The sequence below is a fragment of the Perissodus microlepis genome, chromosome 14 (genome assembly GCF_051167445.1).
Source record: "Perissodus microlepis isolate ML-2025 ecotype Zambia chromosome 14, ASM5116744v1, whole genome shotgun sequence".
Taxonomy (NCBI): domain Eukaryota; kingdom Metazoa; phylum Chordata; class Actinopteri; order Cichliformes; family Cichlidae; genus Perissodus; species Perissodus microlepis.
This window is the reverse complement of record NC_140474.1, coordinates 37,184,284-37,203,746: the sequence shown is the minus strand read 5'-3', so window position 1 is coordinate 37,203,746 and position 19,463 is coordinate 37,184,284. Positions and strand designations below refer to the sequence as shown.

Genomic DNA, 19,463 nt, shown 5'->3' with positions numbered 1-19,463 from the left:
TTTGATTGTCATTAGAGTTATATATTGCCTCGATACATTAGTGTCAGTTGTACTTGTCCAGATCCTCCATGTTCCTCACTATCAGTACTTTTGCCTCTTCTGGTGTCCCGTTTAGCTTAATGAAAGTCTTGCAATTTGTTACCCATGTATGTTGTATTTTACCGTTCTTCTTCAGTTGCCTTGCCTTCCTCGCGATGTCTGCGTTTTTTCGTGTCAGATGCTCATTAATGAAAACGTCCGTGCCTTTCAGTTTGCGTCCTTGTTTCAGCAGTGCGACCTTGTTCTTCCGATTGACGAATCTCATAATGACGGCCGGCGGTCTGTCACTCCTCCTGGGCAGTGGGTGACATGCTCCTACGTGCTCCAGGTCCATCTCTATCCCCTTGCTTTGGAGGAAGGAGGCCACCTGTTGCTCCACCGAGCGGGTCTCCTCGTCGCTGGGCTCCCCGACGCTCCCGGCTTGATTTTTATACCGCTAATGACCACGTCGTTCGTACGGGTGTACTGCTCCAGCTCATCCACCCGCCGCTCGAGATCCATAATTCGTCTGTCCTTCTCAGCATTTTGGAGGCGTAGCTGTTTTACCTCCTCCAAAAGCCCCAGAAGCAGCTCCTGCTGCGCCCTGACTGCGGCCACGTCTCCGCACAGTGCTCCGAGGGAGGTTTTTATATCCTCGACCTCCTCTGGTGTTGGGCCTTTCTTGGGTGGCATACTGTCTTTAGTTTGTGTTACTCGTGAGACTCCAATAAAATATTTATCTTAACCAGCCATTCCAGTCCAGGGGTCCTTTCTTCTTTTATTTTAACTGGCGAGCTAGCAGCTGCTAGTAGCTAATGCTAATTTTTGCTAAAGCTAATTTCTTGAATATGAAGATTAACTGTCTGTTGTTTCTTAAAGCTGTAAAGCCAGAGTATAATAGTCTGTGGGTTTACTCAGAAGAGCTTCCAGAAAGCAGCAAACTCAGGCCTGCTGGCCGAGGTCAGTTTCTCGGAGAAGTTTGAAAAGTTTGAATATTACCGGCTGAACGGCTCCGAGCTGTGAGCGGCCGTCTTGCTTTGATTACTTTAATCAAATCACCTCAAAAAATTACTGTACTTACTTTCTAAATCATTCTTTACCTCTAAAAGGGGCGGCTGTGGCTCAGGAGGTGGAGCAGGTCATCTACTAATCAGATGGTTTTTGGGTCGATCCCTGGCTGCTCCAGACTGCATGCTAACTGTCCTTGGGCAAGACATTAACCCCAAGTCACTCTCTCAATTAGATTAAAAAATACTATTAAGATCACTAATAAAAAAGTCCTCTCTCAGTTTCCTTTTAACCAAAAGGCAAATAACCAAACCACATGTACATCTAATCAAGGATATAAGTATTGAAACACTGATCCAACATTATCCTTTATTGATGGATCGTTTGATTTTACACTTTTACCTGAATGTGGCTCCTTTTTTTAAAAAAAAAAAAACACTTCCTCATATCCATTATGAACCTGGCTGCCTCTCTGTACACACACACACACACCATATAGTGCTACATAGGGGGTATGCTGAAAATAGAGGGTGATAAACTGGGAAGGTGAAAACTAGTGAGTGAGTGACAATGAAAAGGCAGTTTTCATACCGCTGTAGCTATAGTGCAGCAGACTAACAGCACTAATGTTTCTATTGTTGTCCTCTGTTTCATATTGTGTTGAGTGAGCATGCCGTCAGCCTGACCAATAAGAGCCAAGAGTTGCAGTGATAGGCAGGCTGAACCAGCAAATAGCCAGAAACCACTGGTCAGTGCAGCACCGCCTCAGGTACCACGTACAGATTTTAACTGGCTTCTGACTTTGTGTGGTGTGGAGTATGCTAGATTTTATATAAATATGGATGAGATCAGCTGGGGATGAACAAAATCTCCTTCAGCAACTATTAAATAGCCAGAAGGGGCCAGACAGTCAATATATTAATTCAGCGTTCCTACAGAACAGACCGTAAAGCATTCCCAACACCAAAAGTCAAAGCAATTATTTTAGCAGCTGATTTCTGTACCTTAAAAACCCAAACACACATTTATTATAGCTCTATTATGTAGGAAATGTAGGAGACGCGGACACAAATACACAGAGGGTTAACGAGGGAAGTGGGAGCTCACGGGGAACACAGGTGACACTGATAATCATAACGAGACACGGCGGCAGGAGTAACACAACACTGACGGGAGACTATCAAAGTAAAACAGGAAGCACACAGAGACGCAGACCAGATTGGAAGAGAACACAGACATAGCGGGCTGGGAAAACATGGAATAAAACACAAGGAGGAGAAACGAGGCATGGGGACTGGCAGACACACAGAGGGGACACACAGGGGGTAAAGTCACGAGGGGAAATCAAATAAGCAACATCTTAACAGAACAACCGAGGGACCCTAAAACTGACATCAAACAACAACAATACAAGACACACAAAAAACCAGGTAGAAGTCCCGGGACCATGACACGCAGGTGGTTACATATGGTTAAAATGATTCAAATGCAGTAAGTATGCACGTTTCTCATATCAATATAGTCCATAACTTGATTACTGTCTGTAGCCCACATGATTAAACAATTTACTTACATAAAACATGTGAGTTTAGATTTTATCTACTGTATAGCCTGTATAGTAAATTAATATGTAGCCCAATAAGTATAAAATCCAGAAAGCTACACAACATGGGGCGGTTCATTTACAAACACAGGTCTAACTTGAGTTTCACACAGTTTTTATTAGAAAACAATCAAATTGTTAAATGCTTAAAGTACACAAAATGTCAGAAATCTGCACCGTCATGAACACAAATTTAAAGCTAATTTTTCGTGATTTGTTGATTAACCCTCCGAGGTCTAAATCCCACGTTGTGCACATCGACATCACAGATTTGTACAAATAAAGTTTATAACAAAGACGTGTTAAATATTAAGCACTGGAGACAGCTTGTTGTTTTGTTGCCATAGCGATGCCTCCAGGGAAAAATTAGGGAGCAGAGCAAGAATGAGACCATATTAGTGGATATATGTTTGATAACTTTGCCTAACAATCATAAAGAAATGTTTTATATTTTGTGTGTGTGTCCTCATTATTGAGCTTTAATCCTGCATGAAGGCCGAGATGAATCTCTTAGAGTAGAACTTTACAGGAACTATTAGAATAAATAAAAATAATAACACATTGACTGCTTTAGTCTTTTAGATTCACTTCTGTCTGTTTTGTTTTGTCTCCATTTAAAAGATATCAAACTCTGAGCAAACAACTTGATGTAAAAAGAATCTCTGCACATTCCGCAGTCTTTGCTGCTAAAGTGACATCACAGCATTTAAGCAGGTTTTGAATGAAAACATCAGCATATGAACACAAAACTGAAGAGACACTGCAACCGTATGAAAGCAGACCACTATTTAGTGACATTTCCACATTTCCCTGAGGATTAACTGCTCTGTAATTTACCAAGAACTAAAGTAAGCTCAAATTTCAGTTTATAAACTTAAGATCATTTACTTAAATATATAAAGCCTGATTTTCCTGCCTGCCAGGACAGTATTTATGTACTTTACATTGTGCAAGACTAGACTATATTTTCCATCATAGAGAGGATGATGTGGATCTATTATTCAGGAAAACAAATGTACATAAATTAGAAAATGTTCTTAATCATATCTTAGAGTGACAGAAGCTCTTTTTAACACGATTATTTCTGAGATTATTTTGTTCATTTAGGAAAATAGAGAAGACTTAAGTTTTGTTCTCAAACAAACTATTAGAATTTCTGAGAAACTGAGGCTGCGTCCACATGTTTGAAAGCGCAGCTTTGTCTCTGCATTTGGGCCTTTCTTCCACACCTAAACAGCAGATTGAGGCACTGAAAGGTGAGATTTTTGAAAACGACGTTTTTGTGTTTAGGTGTGGACGAGGAAAACGGACATTTACTCAGGCAATGTCAAAAGTGTGCGCCGCTGTTGACGTCACGCTGTGGCCACGTTAGTGTTTACATGAGATCAGTTTCTACAATGGCAGATGTAGACAACATACTGTGTCTGTTAATCTTAGTATCTGCAGTTTTTACACACTTACATATACACACACAGTTACTGTGCCTCCATTTAGAAACACAGAGGCATCAGACGTGGCTTCTACATTCAACACAGACGCTCTCACAACCCAAATCCTGACGTCGGTTTGGAATAAATGTAATTTAAAAAGATTACATTTATGTATGCTGTATGCATTTTGTCCATTCCAAAGTTGTGAATCTGTTCCAGCCAAAAAGCTGTCTTTAGTTATTAACATTTGAAACGATGAAGGCACGTGAAAGTAACACAAAATTAGCTGCTTTTCCAGAAAAAGACAAAAACTTCTCAGAAGTACGTAAGGTTTTGTGAGGTTTTCCCACCCAGGCTTCTAGACTTCTGATTGGCCAACATTTCTACACGGTTAAGATTTGGCGTGTTCTTGACAGCGTTTCACTTTGTTTTTAGCGTTTAGATGTGGAAGGAGATATTTTTTCAAAACTGCACATGTGGACTGGATTTTTTTTTTTTTTAAACGAAAAAGGAAAACGTGCGTTTTCAAACATAGCCGTGTACGTTCGGACGCAGCCTAAAGTCATCACAAAAAAAGCAAATTCTCTGAACATTCTTAGTTGAGGTTTACTGATCATTGTTGTTTTGTGTTCCTTGTAGTCAAAATGAGTGGAAGTGGAGATGGACCACAAAATAACCAAAACGGTAAGCACATGTACTCAGTCTTGAAATTGATGAAAAACAGATTTTCAGCAGATAGTTATGGATGTTAATTAAAAGATTTAATGATCTTGCAGGCCAACAGGGTAACCCACAAAGGTTTGCACATGGAGATCAGGAACCTGCTAATGAACCAGTTAATGGAGGCTTCGTGAACAATCTGTATCTCGCTCTCCGTGACATTCGTTGGTTTCTGCATGAGCTAATAGCTTCAGTACTGGAACAATATGATGACCTCTACGGTGACGATGACGACGATTACAATGACGATCACAATGACAACAATGTCAACGCTCAAAATATTAATGTGAGGGACAATAATGCCAATGCTGACAACAATGAACAGCACGAGGATCATAATGCTGTGGTTGTTGTTGGCATTGAAAATGAGGAGGCATTTGAAGACCGTGTGGATGTTCACCAGTACATCCCAGAAGAGGACCCTCAGCCAAGTGTTTCCAGGAGGAGGTCTAGAGAGATGGATGAGGAAGATTTGGAACCCAACAAAAGAATCAGATGGAGCGACGATGACTCTGACTTCTTCTCTGCTTCTGACACTGATAGCGAGGGCTGTCCTCATGTTGGTAATATTGCCGATGAGGACATCAATCAGCAGGTAACAGAAGAAGAACCGCAGCCTGGTGGATCCACGAAAAGGTCCAGAGAGGAAGACGTAGACGAAGAAGAGCGTAATAGCAAAAAATCCAGGCTTGCAAACTCTGATTCGGGGACCAGCTCAACTGTGTACGACCACTCTGAGAGCAGCAGTGATGGACTTTTTGAAGATGCACAAGAAGAGCTTGACGACCATGAAGCTGGAGGCTCGAGGAAGCGTTCCCGAGAGGACTTTGAGGAAGAAGAGGAATACTTGCCTGTTTGCAAACTTCGGAGGTGTTCAGATGAGTCCAGCAGCAGCAGCGATGAAGACTAAGACTACTTCGACGGGTTTCTTCAGTATCCTTTTAGTAGGCTGATGGCCTACTCAGGTGACCCTGAATCCTCCATGCTGCAATAAGCTGGGCATACACTGTGCGATTTCTTTCAGTCGCGTTATTCAGCTCCTGCTCAAACTGTACGATTGACTCGCAGGGGTGAGAAGTTTGTGCCTCCATCGCTTGTGTCCAGATCACACGCCGCGCCGCCGTTCTACTCCGTCTTTTCGCTCTCATTTCTGCGTTTGCGCGTGCGCGGTGTGAGACGCTGCGGTGACACCCTCAGGACGACAGGTTTGATTTTCTTACGATTTCTTACGACCAGCTCCCGATTGATGATCGGGAGCTGGTCGTGAGGTTTTAATCGCTTCTCGTTACCCCGTTACCCTCGTTATGTAGACGACGCACGACACACGATCAAGGCCAAACTCGGGACGATCCCCAAAACGGTCGCACGACTGAAAAATCGGCTCAAAATGGGCCAAAAATCGCACAGTGTATGCCCAGCATTAGGCTGCCGGGGGATTCCCATGATGCACTGGGTGTTTCTTCTTCACCCACTATGTTTAATAGACCTCTCTGCACTGAATGGTACTTGTTATTAACCTCTGTCTCTCTTCCACGTCTTTATACTATTTTCCCTGCCCCTCCCCAACCGGTCGCAGCAGATGGCCGCCCCTCCCTGAGCCTGGTTCTGCTGGAGGTTTCTTCCTGTTAAAAGGGAGTTTTTCCTTCCCACTGTCGCCAAAGTGCTTGCTCATAGGGGGTCATATGATTGTTGGGGTTTTCTTTGTAAGTATATCTTACAATATAAAGCGCCTTCAGGTGACTGTTGCTGTCATTTGGCGCTCTTTAAATAAAATTGAATTGAAAATTGAATAGATGTCACTGTGATGATTTCTTCCCTCCATAGAAAGCTTAGACCCAAATGCAGATTCAATGCACATGGTTAAACTATTTATGAGACTTTGTTTAAAGAGAGGGAATGGAGAACGTGGCTCGAGCTAGGAGTGTCAGCAGAGAGCAGGAACCAGAGGAAAAGCTATCGAGAGACTGAACACCTGGCTCCTGATGGGAACAATCCAACGGGAATTCTGCAACAGAGGGAGAAGAAGTTGCTGGACGGGTAAGGGAGTTTGAGGGTAGGATGAGTATGTTGGCAGAGGAGACCTAAACACAGGGAAAACAAGGTTAAACACAGGGAAGGAGCACGCCAGAACTGGAGCAGAGGGGAAGCCTAGTTACCACTGGAGATGGCAGAACAAACTGGCGAGGAGTAGCAGGCAGCGCTGGTTTAAGAAGCCCTCCTGCTGATTGTTTGCAGATGAGGCCCAGGTGAGATGCTGGAAACTCCACCTCTGAAGTGTGGACACAGTATCCCGATTCCAAGTGGAAAAGCCCCTCAGACACTTCCATGCTGCATGACAAGAAGGATGAGAAAGCATTCACGGTCCGTCCATCCGTCCGTCAGCGTAATGCCTAAAAGTTTATTCAGATGTAAATATATTACATTTTTAAATAAAGATCATCAGTGTTTTTAATGACGCTGCATTTCATTCATGTGTCTCTATTGGACAGTGTTGTAGAAGTCACAGAAGACAGGAATCAGTTCCAGCTTGGCCTGACGTTTGATCACTAGTGATGTGCGATACCACTGATTTCCTTTCCGATCCGATACCAAGTAAAATTCAGGGTGGTATCGACGATACTGATCCGATACTTTGTACAAAAACTTTACTCTTTTATTGTATCTCAAATTATAGCGTCGTAATCATTACAGGACATCAGATTACTTGTTCTTATCACTTAATAATGCAGAATTCATCATATAGAAATAAAAACCTGAAGTTGTGCGCTATGTGAACACCTTGCCTGCCTGCAGCACTAAAGGACTCCCTGAGAGACGTCTGTCTCACCCTAGCAGCACCCGTCCTTCTCCTCCTCTTCAGTTTGCCTCAACATAAGCTCGTCATATTCTGTGATATGATTTACTTTGAGGTGTTTGACAAGGTTAGTGGTGTTGCCACAACACCTCACTTTCCTGCCACATGTATCGCAAACCACGTCTCGGCTGTTTGTGGATGTAAAATACGTGCGCACATGACTCCAGTTACGCTCAGCCATTGTTGTGAGTGCGCACGCCACAGGCTGCCACACATTTATACAGCCGTATTTCACACATGACTATAAAAGGCGGAAGAGGGAGTAGTTCTTTCCAATGTAGACAATCTGAATGATAGTTTCTTTCCACTGTGTTCCTGTTAATGAAAAACTACAATTTCACCCAAAATGATTAAAATATCGATATTTTAATGTGGAAACCTTCTGTTTCCACATCTGGACTTTCTGTTGCTGCCCACGCGGGTGAAACTTTCTTTGAAGTGGCTCATTGAAGTTGTAATTGATAATCAATTCCCACACAATGTGAGAATCCAATCAATTTGTTTATCAGGGGAAAGGTGTGATTTTTTTAGGACACTGGAGCCTAACATTAACCGGTTTAATCTTAGCTTATTTCCATAAGAAGAAAAACATACTGAGAAAGAGATCACCAAAATATACATGTACGAATGTGAAATGGTCATATGTAGTGTGAAAGAGCTATTTGACATCTTTAAATTCAAAGTAATGTATAAATCCACTTACATAAAACATGAAAAGGCAGAGCAGCGATGCCCATCTCAGCCAGTGTATGATGGTGGGGCAAGATGGCAGCTTCCACAACATGACGCCAGCTCCTATGTATTTTTAGTAGATAAATGATACGTTTATGTATCAATTTGTTGGAAGATGTAATTACACCTTAATTATGTAATTAGAAGCAAAAATGATTTTTTTTCTTTTCTTTATTCATTTCAGGCACAACAAAATACATATATTGAACATAAAGTGCACAAAACAAAAAACAAAAATTACCTGAAAAGGAGTGGGACGAAGAAAACTTATTAAATCCCACCCCTATACTCACTCATCAACAAAAAGCAATAAGCTTCCCACAGCTACGCCCATCGTTACAACCAAACAAACCATCAACAGCCCCGGGCACATGCAAGCATCTCAACGGCAGCTCGCAACAACAATTAGAACCATCATAACTAAATACAGAATATATAATAATTATAAATTGCGTTACCACAGGTAACAGGCAATAATAATTACATAGTGACAAACACACATACATATATATCTACACACACATGTACATACATACGCACACACTTTTTTTTTTTTTTTTGGAATCCATACCAGCAATGGTAAGAGAACAGACATTACAGAGCACACTAAAACCATCATTGAGTATACTGTGACCAGACCAACTGTTTGTAGAGGAATTTAAATCTATGAATATTTTTGCATTGTTTCAGTTGTAAACTCAGACTGTTCCAGATTTTCACACCACATACAGACACACAAAAACCTTTACGGGTTGTTCGAGTTCTGGGTAATTTGAATTCCCCGAAGCCTCTCACATTATAAACCCTTTCTCGAATTTCAAATAGAATTTGTAAATTTGTAGGTAGAAGTTTATTAAAGGCTTTGTATAAGATTATGGATGTATTGTAATTAACCAGATCCTGGAATTTAAGTAACTTTGCCTGAAGAAAGAGTTTGTGAGTATGATCTAGATAACCAGCCTTGTGAATAATACGCAGTGCTCGTTTCTGTACTGTGACTAATGGATTAGTTGTATTTTTATATGTGTTTCCCCACACTTCCACACAATATGTAAGATATGGAAGAACCAGGGTACAGTACAGAGTACGAAGTGCATCTTTATCAAGGTATGGTTTCACTTTGTTCAAAACTGCGAGGCTTCTGGAAATTTTGGTTTTTATGTGTCTGACGTGGGGTTTCCATGAAATTTTGTTATCAATTACGACTCCCAAAAATTTGTCTTCACCCACATTATCAATTGGTACACCTTCAATGATAATTGGTAATTCTATATTATATTTAAAATTACCGAAAAACATTGCTTTAGTTTTATTTATATTTAATGATAATTTATTTATGTCCATCCATTTTTTTATTAATTTTAGCTCCCTGTTTACGGTCATTACAAGATCAGTATAATCATCGCTACTGAAAAATATGTTGGTGTCATCTGCGAACAGTATGAGTTTAAGTACTTGAGAAACATCAAAAATATCATTTATGTATACATTGAAAAGTTTTGGTCCCAACACTGACCCTTGTGGAACACCACATGTAATACCAAGTTTCTCTGAGTGGTAATGCCCTATGCTAACATATTGTTCCCGACCCGTTAGGTAACTTTTTAACCAGTTACCAGCTTTCCCTCGAATACCATATCTTTCCAATTTATCCAATAAAATTGAGTGATTGATTGTGTCGAAGGCCTTTTTGAGATCAACAAAAATACCAACTGCATATTTATTTTTATCCAGTGCATTGGTAATTTCTTCTACTGCCTCAATTATCGCCATTGAAGTGGTTCTTTGCGTTCTGAAACCATACTGACCAACATTTATTATTTGATGTTTTTCAAGGAATTTTTCTAATCTTGAATTAAAAAGTTTTTCTAAAATTTTTGAGAATTGAGGCAGTAGAGAAATAGGCCTATAATTGGTAAAACTGTGTTTGTCATTACTTTTGTATAGTGGTATTACCTTCGCAATTTTCATTTTTTTTGGAAAACAACCGGACTGAAATGATAAATTACAGACATATGTTAAGGGACTAGCAATATTCAGAATAACCTGTTTAACTACAGACATATTTATGTCATGATAATCCATTGAAGACTTACTTTTACATTTTAATGTGATATTTATTACTTCTTGCTCATTTGTAGCTGAGAGGAACAGTGAAGAGGGATTTGATTTTATATTACTGATATTTTCATTTTTTTGACACGGGATGTCCGCTGCTAGTTCAGGGCCAACATTTATAAAAAATTTATTGAACCCATCTACAATGTTACTCATGTTATGATTTTCACCATTTGCATCAATGAAACATTCAGGATATGATGTTCCAGAAAATCCTTGTTTAATTAAGTTATTTAACACATCCCAAGTTCCTTTTATATTGTTTTTATTTTCATATAATCTTCTTCTATAATAAAGTTGTTTACTCGTTCTTATAATATCAGTCAATTTATTTCTATATGCTTTATATCTTTGTTCCACTTCTTTTGTTTTTACTTTGATGAACTGTTTATACAGATTGTTTTTCTTTTTGCAAGCATTGATAATTCCTTTTGTGAACCAAGGACTTTTTATCTTTTTTTTCTTTGTCTTGTGTTCATTTACAGGACAATGTTTATTGTACAACATAGTGAATATATCTAGGAAATTATCATAAGCCTTGTCCACATCTGACTCTTCATACACCGAACTCCAATCTTGTTGTGCTAAATCGAAATTGAAGGCATGAATTGCTTCTTCATTTATTGTTCGCTTTGCTATTGTAATCTTGGTATCTATTTTTTTTAAATCACAGTCACACAAAGTAAAAACTGGTAAGTGGTCAGTTATGTCACAGACAAGCAGGCCACTATTAATTTGGAAATCCATGACATTAGTAAAAATGTTGTCAATAATAGTGGCGCTATATGATGTTATTCTGCTTGGCTTTGTTATTGTTGGATATAGTGATAAGCTGTACATCGTGTCAGTAAAGTCATCAATGGCTTTTAACCTTGTTGGGTTTAGCAAATCAATATTAAAATCACCACAGATGAATAGTAATTTTTGGTTCACCGAAGCAAACATTTTTTCTATCCATTCATAAAAGGTGTCAATACTTGAACTGGGTGTCCGATATATGCAACTTATTATAACATTTCTCTTTTTTTCATTCATGATCTCAATAGTCAAACATTCCAAAATTCCATCAATAGCCATAGACATAGTTGTTACAACATTATATTTTATAGAGTTATGAACATATATAGCAACCCCACCGCCCGCCTTATTTAATCTATTCATGTATTTTAAATCATATCCATTCAAACAGAAATCTATTCCTTTATCGACATTGAACCAAGTTTCAGTGATGGCTATAACACTGAAGGGGCGAGAAAATTGTTGCAAGTAGTCCTTAATGAAATCAAAATTAGAGTACATACTTCTGCTGTTAAAGTGAATTAATGAGAGCTTCCCGTCTAGGTTGATTTTTTTTTCATATTGTTCCTGTGTGAAATAATTACAATTTTTAACAAAAGAAGAAAGAAAATTACTTTCAGAATCTATTTCTGGGTCTATTATATTATGCTCCTTATATTCACAATCTAGATCAATTACTTTCTGTTGGAGAATTGATTTCAACGTGTCCATGTCATTTCCTGGTGTAATTAGAGATGTTGGTGTATTTATCATTTGATTGTCATTAGAGTTATATATTGCCTCGATACATTAGTGTCAGTTGTACTTGTCCAGATCCTCCATGTTCCTCACTATCAGTACTTTTGCCTCTTCTGGTGTCCCGTTTAGCTTAATGAAAGTCTTGCAGTTTGTTACCCATGTATGTTGTATTTTACCGTTCTTCTTCAGTTGCCTTGCCTTCTTCGCGATGTCTGCGTTTTTTCGTGTCAGATGCTCATTAATGAAAACGTCCGTGCCTTTCAGTTTGCGTCCTTGTTTCAGCAGTGCGACCTTGTTCTTCCGATTGACGAATCTCATAATGACGGCCGGCGGTCTGTCACTCCTCCTGGGCAGTGGGTGACATGCTTCTACGTGCTCCAGGTCCATCTCTATCCCCTTGCTTTGGAGGAAGGAGGCCACCTGTTGCTCCACCGAGCGGGTCTCCTCGTCGCTGGGCTCCCCGACGCTCCCGGCTTGATTTTTATACCGCTAATGACCACGTCGTTCGTACGGGTGTACTGCTCCAGCTCATCCACCCGCCGCTCGAGATCCATAATTCGTCTGTCCTTCTCAGCATTTTGGAGGCGTAGCTGTTTTACCTCCTCCAAAAGCCCCAGAAGCAGCTCCTGCTGCGCCCTGACTGCGGCCACGTCTCCGCACAGTGCTCCGAGGGAGGTTTTTATATCCTCGACCTCCTCTGGTGTTGGGCCTTTCTTGGGTGGCATACTGTCTTTAGTTTGTGTTACTCGTGAGACTCCAATAAAATATTTATCTTAACCAGCCATTCCAGTCCAGGGGTCCTTTCTTCTTTTATTTTAACTGGCGAGCTAGCAGCTGCTAGTAGCTAATGCTAATTTTTGCTAAAGCTAATTTCTTGAATATGAAGATTAACTGTCTGTTGTTTCTTAAAGCTGTAAAGCCAGAGTATAATAGTCTGTGGGTTTACTCAGAAGAGCTTCCAGAAAGCAGCAAACTCAGGCCTGCTGGCCGAGGTCAGTTTCTCGGAGAAGTTTGAAAAGTTTGAATATTACCGGCTGAACGGCTCCGAGCTGTGAGCGGCCGTCTTGCTTTGATTACTTTAATCAAATCACCTCAAAAAATTACTGTACTTACTTTCTAAATCATTCTTTACCTCTAAAAGGGGCGGCTGTGGCTCAGGAGGTGGAGCAGGTCATCTACTAATCAGATGGTTTTTGGGTCGATCCCTGGCTGCTCCAGACTGCATGCTAACTGTCCTTGGGCAAGACATTAACCCCAAGTCACTCTCTCAATTAGATTAAAAAATACTATTAAGATCACTAATAAAAAAGTCCTCTCTCAGTTTCCTTTTAACCAAAACGCAAATAACCAAAACACATGTACATCTAATAAAGGATATAAGTATTGAAACACTGATCCAACATTATCCTTTATTGATGGATCGTTTGATTTTACACTTTTACCTGAATGTGGCTCCTTTTTTTAAAAAAAAAAAAAACACTTCCTCATATCCATTATGAACCTGGCTGCCTCTCTGTACACACACACACACACCATATAGTGCTACATAGGGGGTATGCTGAAAATAGAGGGTGATAAACTGGGAAGGTGAAAACTAGTGAGTGAGTGACAATGAAAAGGCAGTTTTCATACCGCTGTAGCTATAGTGCAGCAGACTAACAGCACTAATGTTTCTATTGTTGTCCTCTGTTTCATATTGTGTTGAGTGAGCATGCCGTCAGCCTGACCAATAAGAGCCAAGAGTTGCAGTGATAGGCAGGCTGAACCAGCAAATAGCCAGAAACCACTGGTCAGTGCAGCACCGCCTCAGGTACCACGTACAGATTTTAACTGGCTTCTGACTTTGTGTGGTGTGGAGTATGCTAGATTTTATATAAATATGGATGAGATCAGCTGGGGATGAACAAAATCTCCTTCAGCAACTATTAAATAGCCAGAAGGGGCCAGACAGTCAATATATTAATTCAGCGTTCCTACAGAACAGACCGTAAAGCATTCCCAACACCAAAAGTCAAAACAATTATTTTAGCAGCTGATTTCTGTACCTTAAAAACCCAAACACACATTTATTATAGCTCTATTATGTAGGAAATGTAGGAGACGCGGACACAAATACACAGAGGGTTAACGAGGGAAGTGGGAGCTCACGGGGAACACAGGTGACACTGATAATCATAACGAGACACGGCGGCAGGAGTAACACAACACTGACGGGAGACTATCAAAGTAAAACAGGAAGCACACAGAGACGCAGACCAGATTGGAAGAGAACACAGACATAGCGGGCTGGGAAAACATGGAATAAAACACAAGGAGGAGAAACGAGGCATGGGGACTGGCAGACACACAGAGGGGACACACAGGGGGTAAAGTCACGAGGGGAAATCAAATAAGCAACATCTTAACAGAACAACCGAGGGACCCTAAAACTGACATCAAACAACAACAATACAAGACACACAAAAAACCAGGTAGAAGTCCCGGGACCATGACACGCAGGTGGTTACATATGGTTAAAATGATTCAAATGCAGTAAGTATGCACGTTTCTCATATCAATATAGTCCATAACTTGATTACTGTCTGTAGCCCACATGATTAAACAATTTACTTACATAAAACATGTGAGTTTAGATTTTATCTACTGTATAGCCTGTATAGTAAATTAATATGTAGCCCAATAAGTATAAAATCCAGAAAGCTACACAACATGGGGCGGTTCATTTACAAACACAGGTCTAACTTGAGTTTCACACAGTTTTTATTAGAAAACAATCAAATTGTTAAATGCTTAAAGTACACAAAATGTCAGAAATCTGCACCGTCATGAACACAAATTTAAAGCTAATTTTTCGTGATTTGTTGATTAACCCTCCGAGGTCTAAATCCCACGTTGTGCACATCGACATCACAGATTTGTACAAATAAAGTTTATAACAAAGACGTGTTAAATATTAAGCTCTGGAAACAGCTTGTTGTTTTGTTGCCATAGCGATGCCTCCAGGGAAAAATTAGGGAGCAGAGCAAGAATGAGACCATATTAGTGGATATATGTTTGATAACTTTGCCTAACAATCACAAAGAAATGTTTTATATTTTGTGTGTGTGTCCTCATTATTGAGCTTTAATCCTGCATGAAGGCCGAGATGAATCTCTTAGAGTAGAACTTTACAGGAACTATTAGAATAAATAAAAATAATAACACATTGACTGCTTTAGTCTTTTAGATTCACTTCTGTCTGTTTTGTTTTGTCTCCATTTAAAAGATATCAAACTCTGAGCAAACAACTTGATGTAAAAAGAATCTCTGCACATTCCGCAGTCTTTGCTGCTAAAGTGACATCACAGCATTTAAGCAGGTTTTGAATGAAAACATCAGCATATGAACACAAAACTGAAGAGACACTGCAACCGTATGAAAGCAGACCACTATTTAGTGACATTTCCACGTTTCCCTGAGGATTAACTGCTCTGTAATTTACCAAGAACTAAAGTAAGCTCAAATTTCAGTTTATAAACTTAAGATCATTTACTTAAATATATAAAGCCTGATTTTCCTGCCTGCCAGGACAGTATTTATGTACTTTACATTGTGCAAGACTAGACTATATTTTCCATCACAGAGAGGATGATGTGGATCTATTATTCAGGAAAACAAATGTACATAAATTAGAAAATGTTCTTAATCATATCTTAGAGTGACAGAAGCTCTTTTTAACACGATTATTTCTGAGATTATTTTGTTCATTTAGGAAAATAGAGAAGACTTAAGTTTTGTTCTCAAACAAACTATTAGAATTTCTGAGAAACTGAGGCTGCGTCCACATGTTTGAAAGCGCAGCTTTGTCTCTGCATTTGGGCCTTTCTTCCACACCTAAACAGCAGATTGAGGCACTGAAAGGTGAGATTTTTGAAAACGACGTTTTTGTGTTTAGGTGTGGACGAGGAAAACGGACATTTACTCAGGCAATGTCAAAAGTGTGCGCCGCTGTTGACGTCACGCTGTGGCCACGTTAGTGTTTACATGAGATCAGTTTCTACAATGGCAGATGTAGACAACATACTGTGTCTGTTAATCTTAGTATCTGCAGTTTTTACACACTTACATATACACACACAGTTACTGTGCCTCCATTTAGAAACACAGAGGCATCAGACGTGGCTTCTACATTCAACACAGACGCTCTCACAACCCAAATCCTGACGTCGGTTTGGAATAAATGTAATTTAAAAAGATTACATTTATGTATGCTGTATGCATTTTGTCCATTCCAAAGTTGTGAATCTGTTCCAGCCAAAAAGCTGTCTTTAGTTATTAACATTTGAAACGATGAAGGCACGTGAAAGTAACACAAAATTAGCTGCTTTTCCAGAAAAAGACAAAAACTTCTCAGAAGTACGTAAGGTTTTGTGAGGTTTTCCCACCCAGGCTTCTAGACTTCTGATTGGCCAACATTTCTACACGGTTAAGATTTGGCGTGTTCTTGACAGCGTTTCACTTTGTTTTTAGCGTTTAGATGTGGAAGGAGATATTTTTTCAAAACTGCACATGTGGACTGGATTTTTTTTTTTTTTAAACGAAAAAGGAAAACGTGCGTTTTCAAACATAGCCGTGTACGTTCGGACGCAGCCTAAAGTCATCACAAAAAAAGCAAATTCTCTGAACATTCTTAGTTGAGGTTTACTGATCATTGTTGTTTTGTGTTCCTTGTAGTCAAAATGAGTGGAAGTGGAGATGGACCACAAAATAACCAAAACGGTAAGCACATGTACTCAGTCTTGAAATTGATGAAAAACAGATTTTCAGCAGATAGTTATGGATGTTAATTAAAAGATTTAATGATCTTGCAGGCCAACAGGGTAACCCACAAAGGTTTGCACATGGAGATCAGGAACCTGCTAATGAACCAGTTAATGGAGGCTTCGTGAACAATCTGTATCTCGCTCTCCGTGACATTCGTTGGTTTCTGCATGAGCTAATAGCTTCAGTACTGGAACAATATGATGACCTCTACGGTGACGATGACGACGATTACAATGACGATCACAATGACAACAATGTCAACGCTCAAAATATTAATGTGAGGGACAATAATGCCAATGCTGACAACAATGAACAGCACGAGGATCATAATGCTGTGGTTGTTGTTGGCATTGAAAATGAGGAGGCATTTGAAGACCGTGTGGATGTTCACCAGTACATCCCAGAAGAGGACCCTCAGCCAAGTGTTTCCAGGAGGAGGTCTAGAGAGATGGATGAGGAAGATTTGGAACCCAACAAAAGAATCAGATGGAGCGACGATGACTCTGACTTCTTCTCTGCTTCTGACACTGATAGCGAGGGCTGTCCTCATGTTGGTAATATTGCCGATGAGGACATCAATCAGCAGGTAACAGAAGAAGAACCGCAGCCTGTTGGATCCACGAAAAGGTCCAGAGAGGAAGATGTAGACGAAGAAGAGCGTAATAGCAAAAAATCCAGGCTTGCAAACTCTGATTCGGGGACCAGCTCAACTGTGTACGACCACTCTGAGAGCAGCAGTGATGGACTTTTTGAAGATGCACAAGAAGAGCTTGACGACCATGAAGCTGGAGGCTCGAGGAAGCGTTCCCGAGAGGACTTTGAGGAAGAAGAGGAATACTTGCCTGTTTGCAAACTTCGGAGGTGTTCAAATGAGTCCAGCAGCAGCAGCGATGAAGACTAAGACTACTTCGACGGGTTTCTTCAGTATCCTTTTAGTAGGCTGATGGCCTACTCAGGTGACCCTGAATCCTCCATGCTGCAATAAGCTGGGCATACACTGTGCGATTTCTTTCAGTCGCGTTATTCAGCTCCTGCTCAAACTGTACGATTGACTCGCAGGGGTGAGAAGTTTGTGCCTCCATCGCTTGTGTCCAGATCACACGCCGCGCCGCCGTTCTACTCCGTCTTTTCGCTCTCATTTCTGCGTTTGCGCGTGCGCGGTGTGAGACGCTGCGGTGACACCCTCAGGACGACAGGTTTGATTTTCTTACGATTTCTTACGACCAGCTCCCGATTGATGATCGGTAGCTGGTCGTGAGGTTTTAATGGCTTCTCGTTACCCCGTTACCCTCGTTATGTAGACGACGCACGACACACGATCAAGGCCAAACTCGGGACGATCCCCAAAACGGTCGCACGACTGAAAAATCGGCTCAAAATGGGCCAAAAATCGCACAGTGTATGCCCAGCATTAGGCTGCCGGGGGATTCCCATGGTGCACTGGGTGTTTCTTCTTCACCCACTATGTTTAATAGACCTCTCTGCACTGAATGGTACTTGTTATTAACCTCTGTCTCTCTTCCACGTCTTTATACTATTTTCCCTGCCCCTCCCCAACCGGTCGCAGCAGATGGCCGCCCCTCCCTGAGCCTGGTTCTGCTGGAGGTTTCTTCCTGTTAAAAGGGAGTTTTTCCTTCCCACTGTCGCCAAAGTGCTTGCTCATAGGGGGTCATATGATTGTTGGGGTTTTCTTTGTAAGTATATCTTACAATATAAAGCGCCTTCAGGTGACTGTTGCTGTCATTTGGCGCTCTTTAAATAAAATTGAATTGAAAATTGAATAGATGTCACTGTGATGATTTCTTCCCTCCATAGAAAGCTTAGACCCAAATGCAGATTCAATGCACATGGTTAAACTATTTATGAGACTTTGTTTAAAGAGAGGGAATGGAGAACGTGGCTCGAGCTAGGAGTGTCAGCAGAGAGCAGGAACCAGAGGAAAAGCTATCGAGAGACTGAACACCTGGCTCCTGATGGGAACAATCCAACGGGAATTCTGCAACAGAGGGAGAAGAAGTTGCTGGACGGGTAAGGGAGTTTGAGGGTAGGATGAGTATGTTGGCAGAGGAGACCTAAACACAGGGAAAACAAGGTTAAACACAGGGAAGGAGCACGCCAGAACTGGAGCAGAGGGGAAGCCTAGTTACCACTGGAGATGGCAGAACAAACTGGCGAGGAGTAGCAGGCAGCGCTGGTTTAAGAAGCCCTCCTGCTGATTGTTTGCAGATGAGGCCCAGGTGAGATGCTGGAAACTCCACCTCTGAAGTGTGGACACAGTATCCCGATTCCAAGTGGAAAAGCCCCTCAGACACTTCCATGCTGCATGACAAGAAGGATGAGAAAGCATTCATGGTCCGTCCATCCGTCCGTCAGCGTAATGCCTAAAAGTTTATTCAGATGTAAATATATTACATTTTTAAATAAAGATCATCAGTGTTTTTAATGACGCTGCATTTCATTCATGTGTCTCTATTGGACAGTGTTGTAGAAGTCACAGAAGACAGGAATCAGTTCCAGCTTGGCCTGACGTTTGATCACTAGTGATGTGCGATACCACTGATTTCCTTTCCGATCCGATACCAAGTAAAATTCAGGGTGGTATCGACGATACTGATCCGATACTTTGTACAAAAACTTTACT

At 40.7% G+C, this 19,463-nt stretch overlaps 2 protein-coding genes across 4 annotated transcripts; both read left to right on the top strand.

Moving 5' to 3' along the window:
• Positions 1 to 2,901: 2,901 nt before the first annotated feature.
• Positions 2,902 to 5,689, top strand: LOC146374371 (uncharacterized). 2 transcript variants are annotated; one of them, XM_084950579.1, is made up of 3 exons: positions 2,902 to 3,477; positions 4,699 to 4,743; positions 4,836 to 5,689. In XM_084950579.1, exons 2-3 carry the CDS (start codon positions 4,704 to 4,706, stop codon positions 5,687 to 5,689), a joined length of 894 nt encoding a protein of 297 aa, XP_084806705.1. In that variant the 5' UTR covers positions 2,902 to 3,477; positions 4,699 to 4,703. The 2 variants fall into 2 exon arrangements, with proteins under 2 accessions (XP_084806705.1, XP_084806706.1); XM_084950580.1 differs by lacking the exon at positions 2,902 to 3,477 and having other exon boundaries at positions 4,589 to 4,743.
• A 9,488-nt stretch (positions 5,690 to 15,177) lies between these two features.
• Positions 15,178 to 18,182, top strand: LOC146374370 (uncharacterized). Of its 2 annotated transcripts, XM_084950577.1 has the most exons (3): positions 15,178 to 15,511; positions 16,733 to 16,777; positions 16,870 to 18,182. In XM_084950577.1, the coding sequence occupies exons 2-3, from the start codon at positions 16,738 to 16,740 to the stop codon at positions 17,721 to 17,723; spliced, it is 894 nt and encodes a 297-aa protein (XP_084806703.1). In that variant the 5' UTR covers positions 15,178 to 15,511; positions 16,733 to 16,737; the 3' UTR covers positions 17,724 to 18,182. The 2 variants fall into 2 exon arrangements, with proteins under 2 accessions (XP_084806703.1, XP_084806704.1); XM_084950578.1 differs by lacking the exon at positions 15,178 to 15,511 and having other exon boundaries at positions 16,623 to 16,777.
• Positions 18,183 to 19,463: the final 1,281 nt, after the last annotated feature.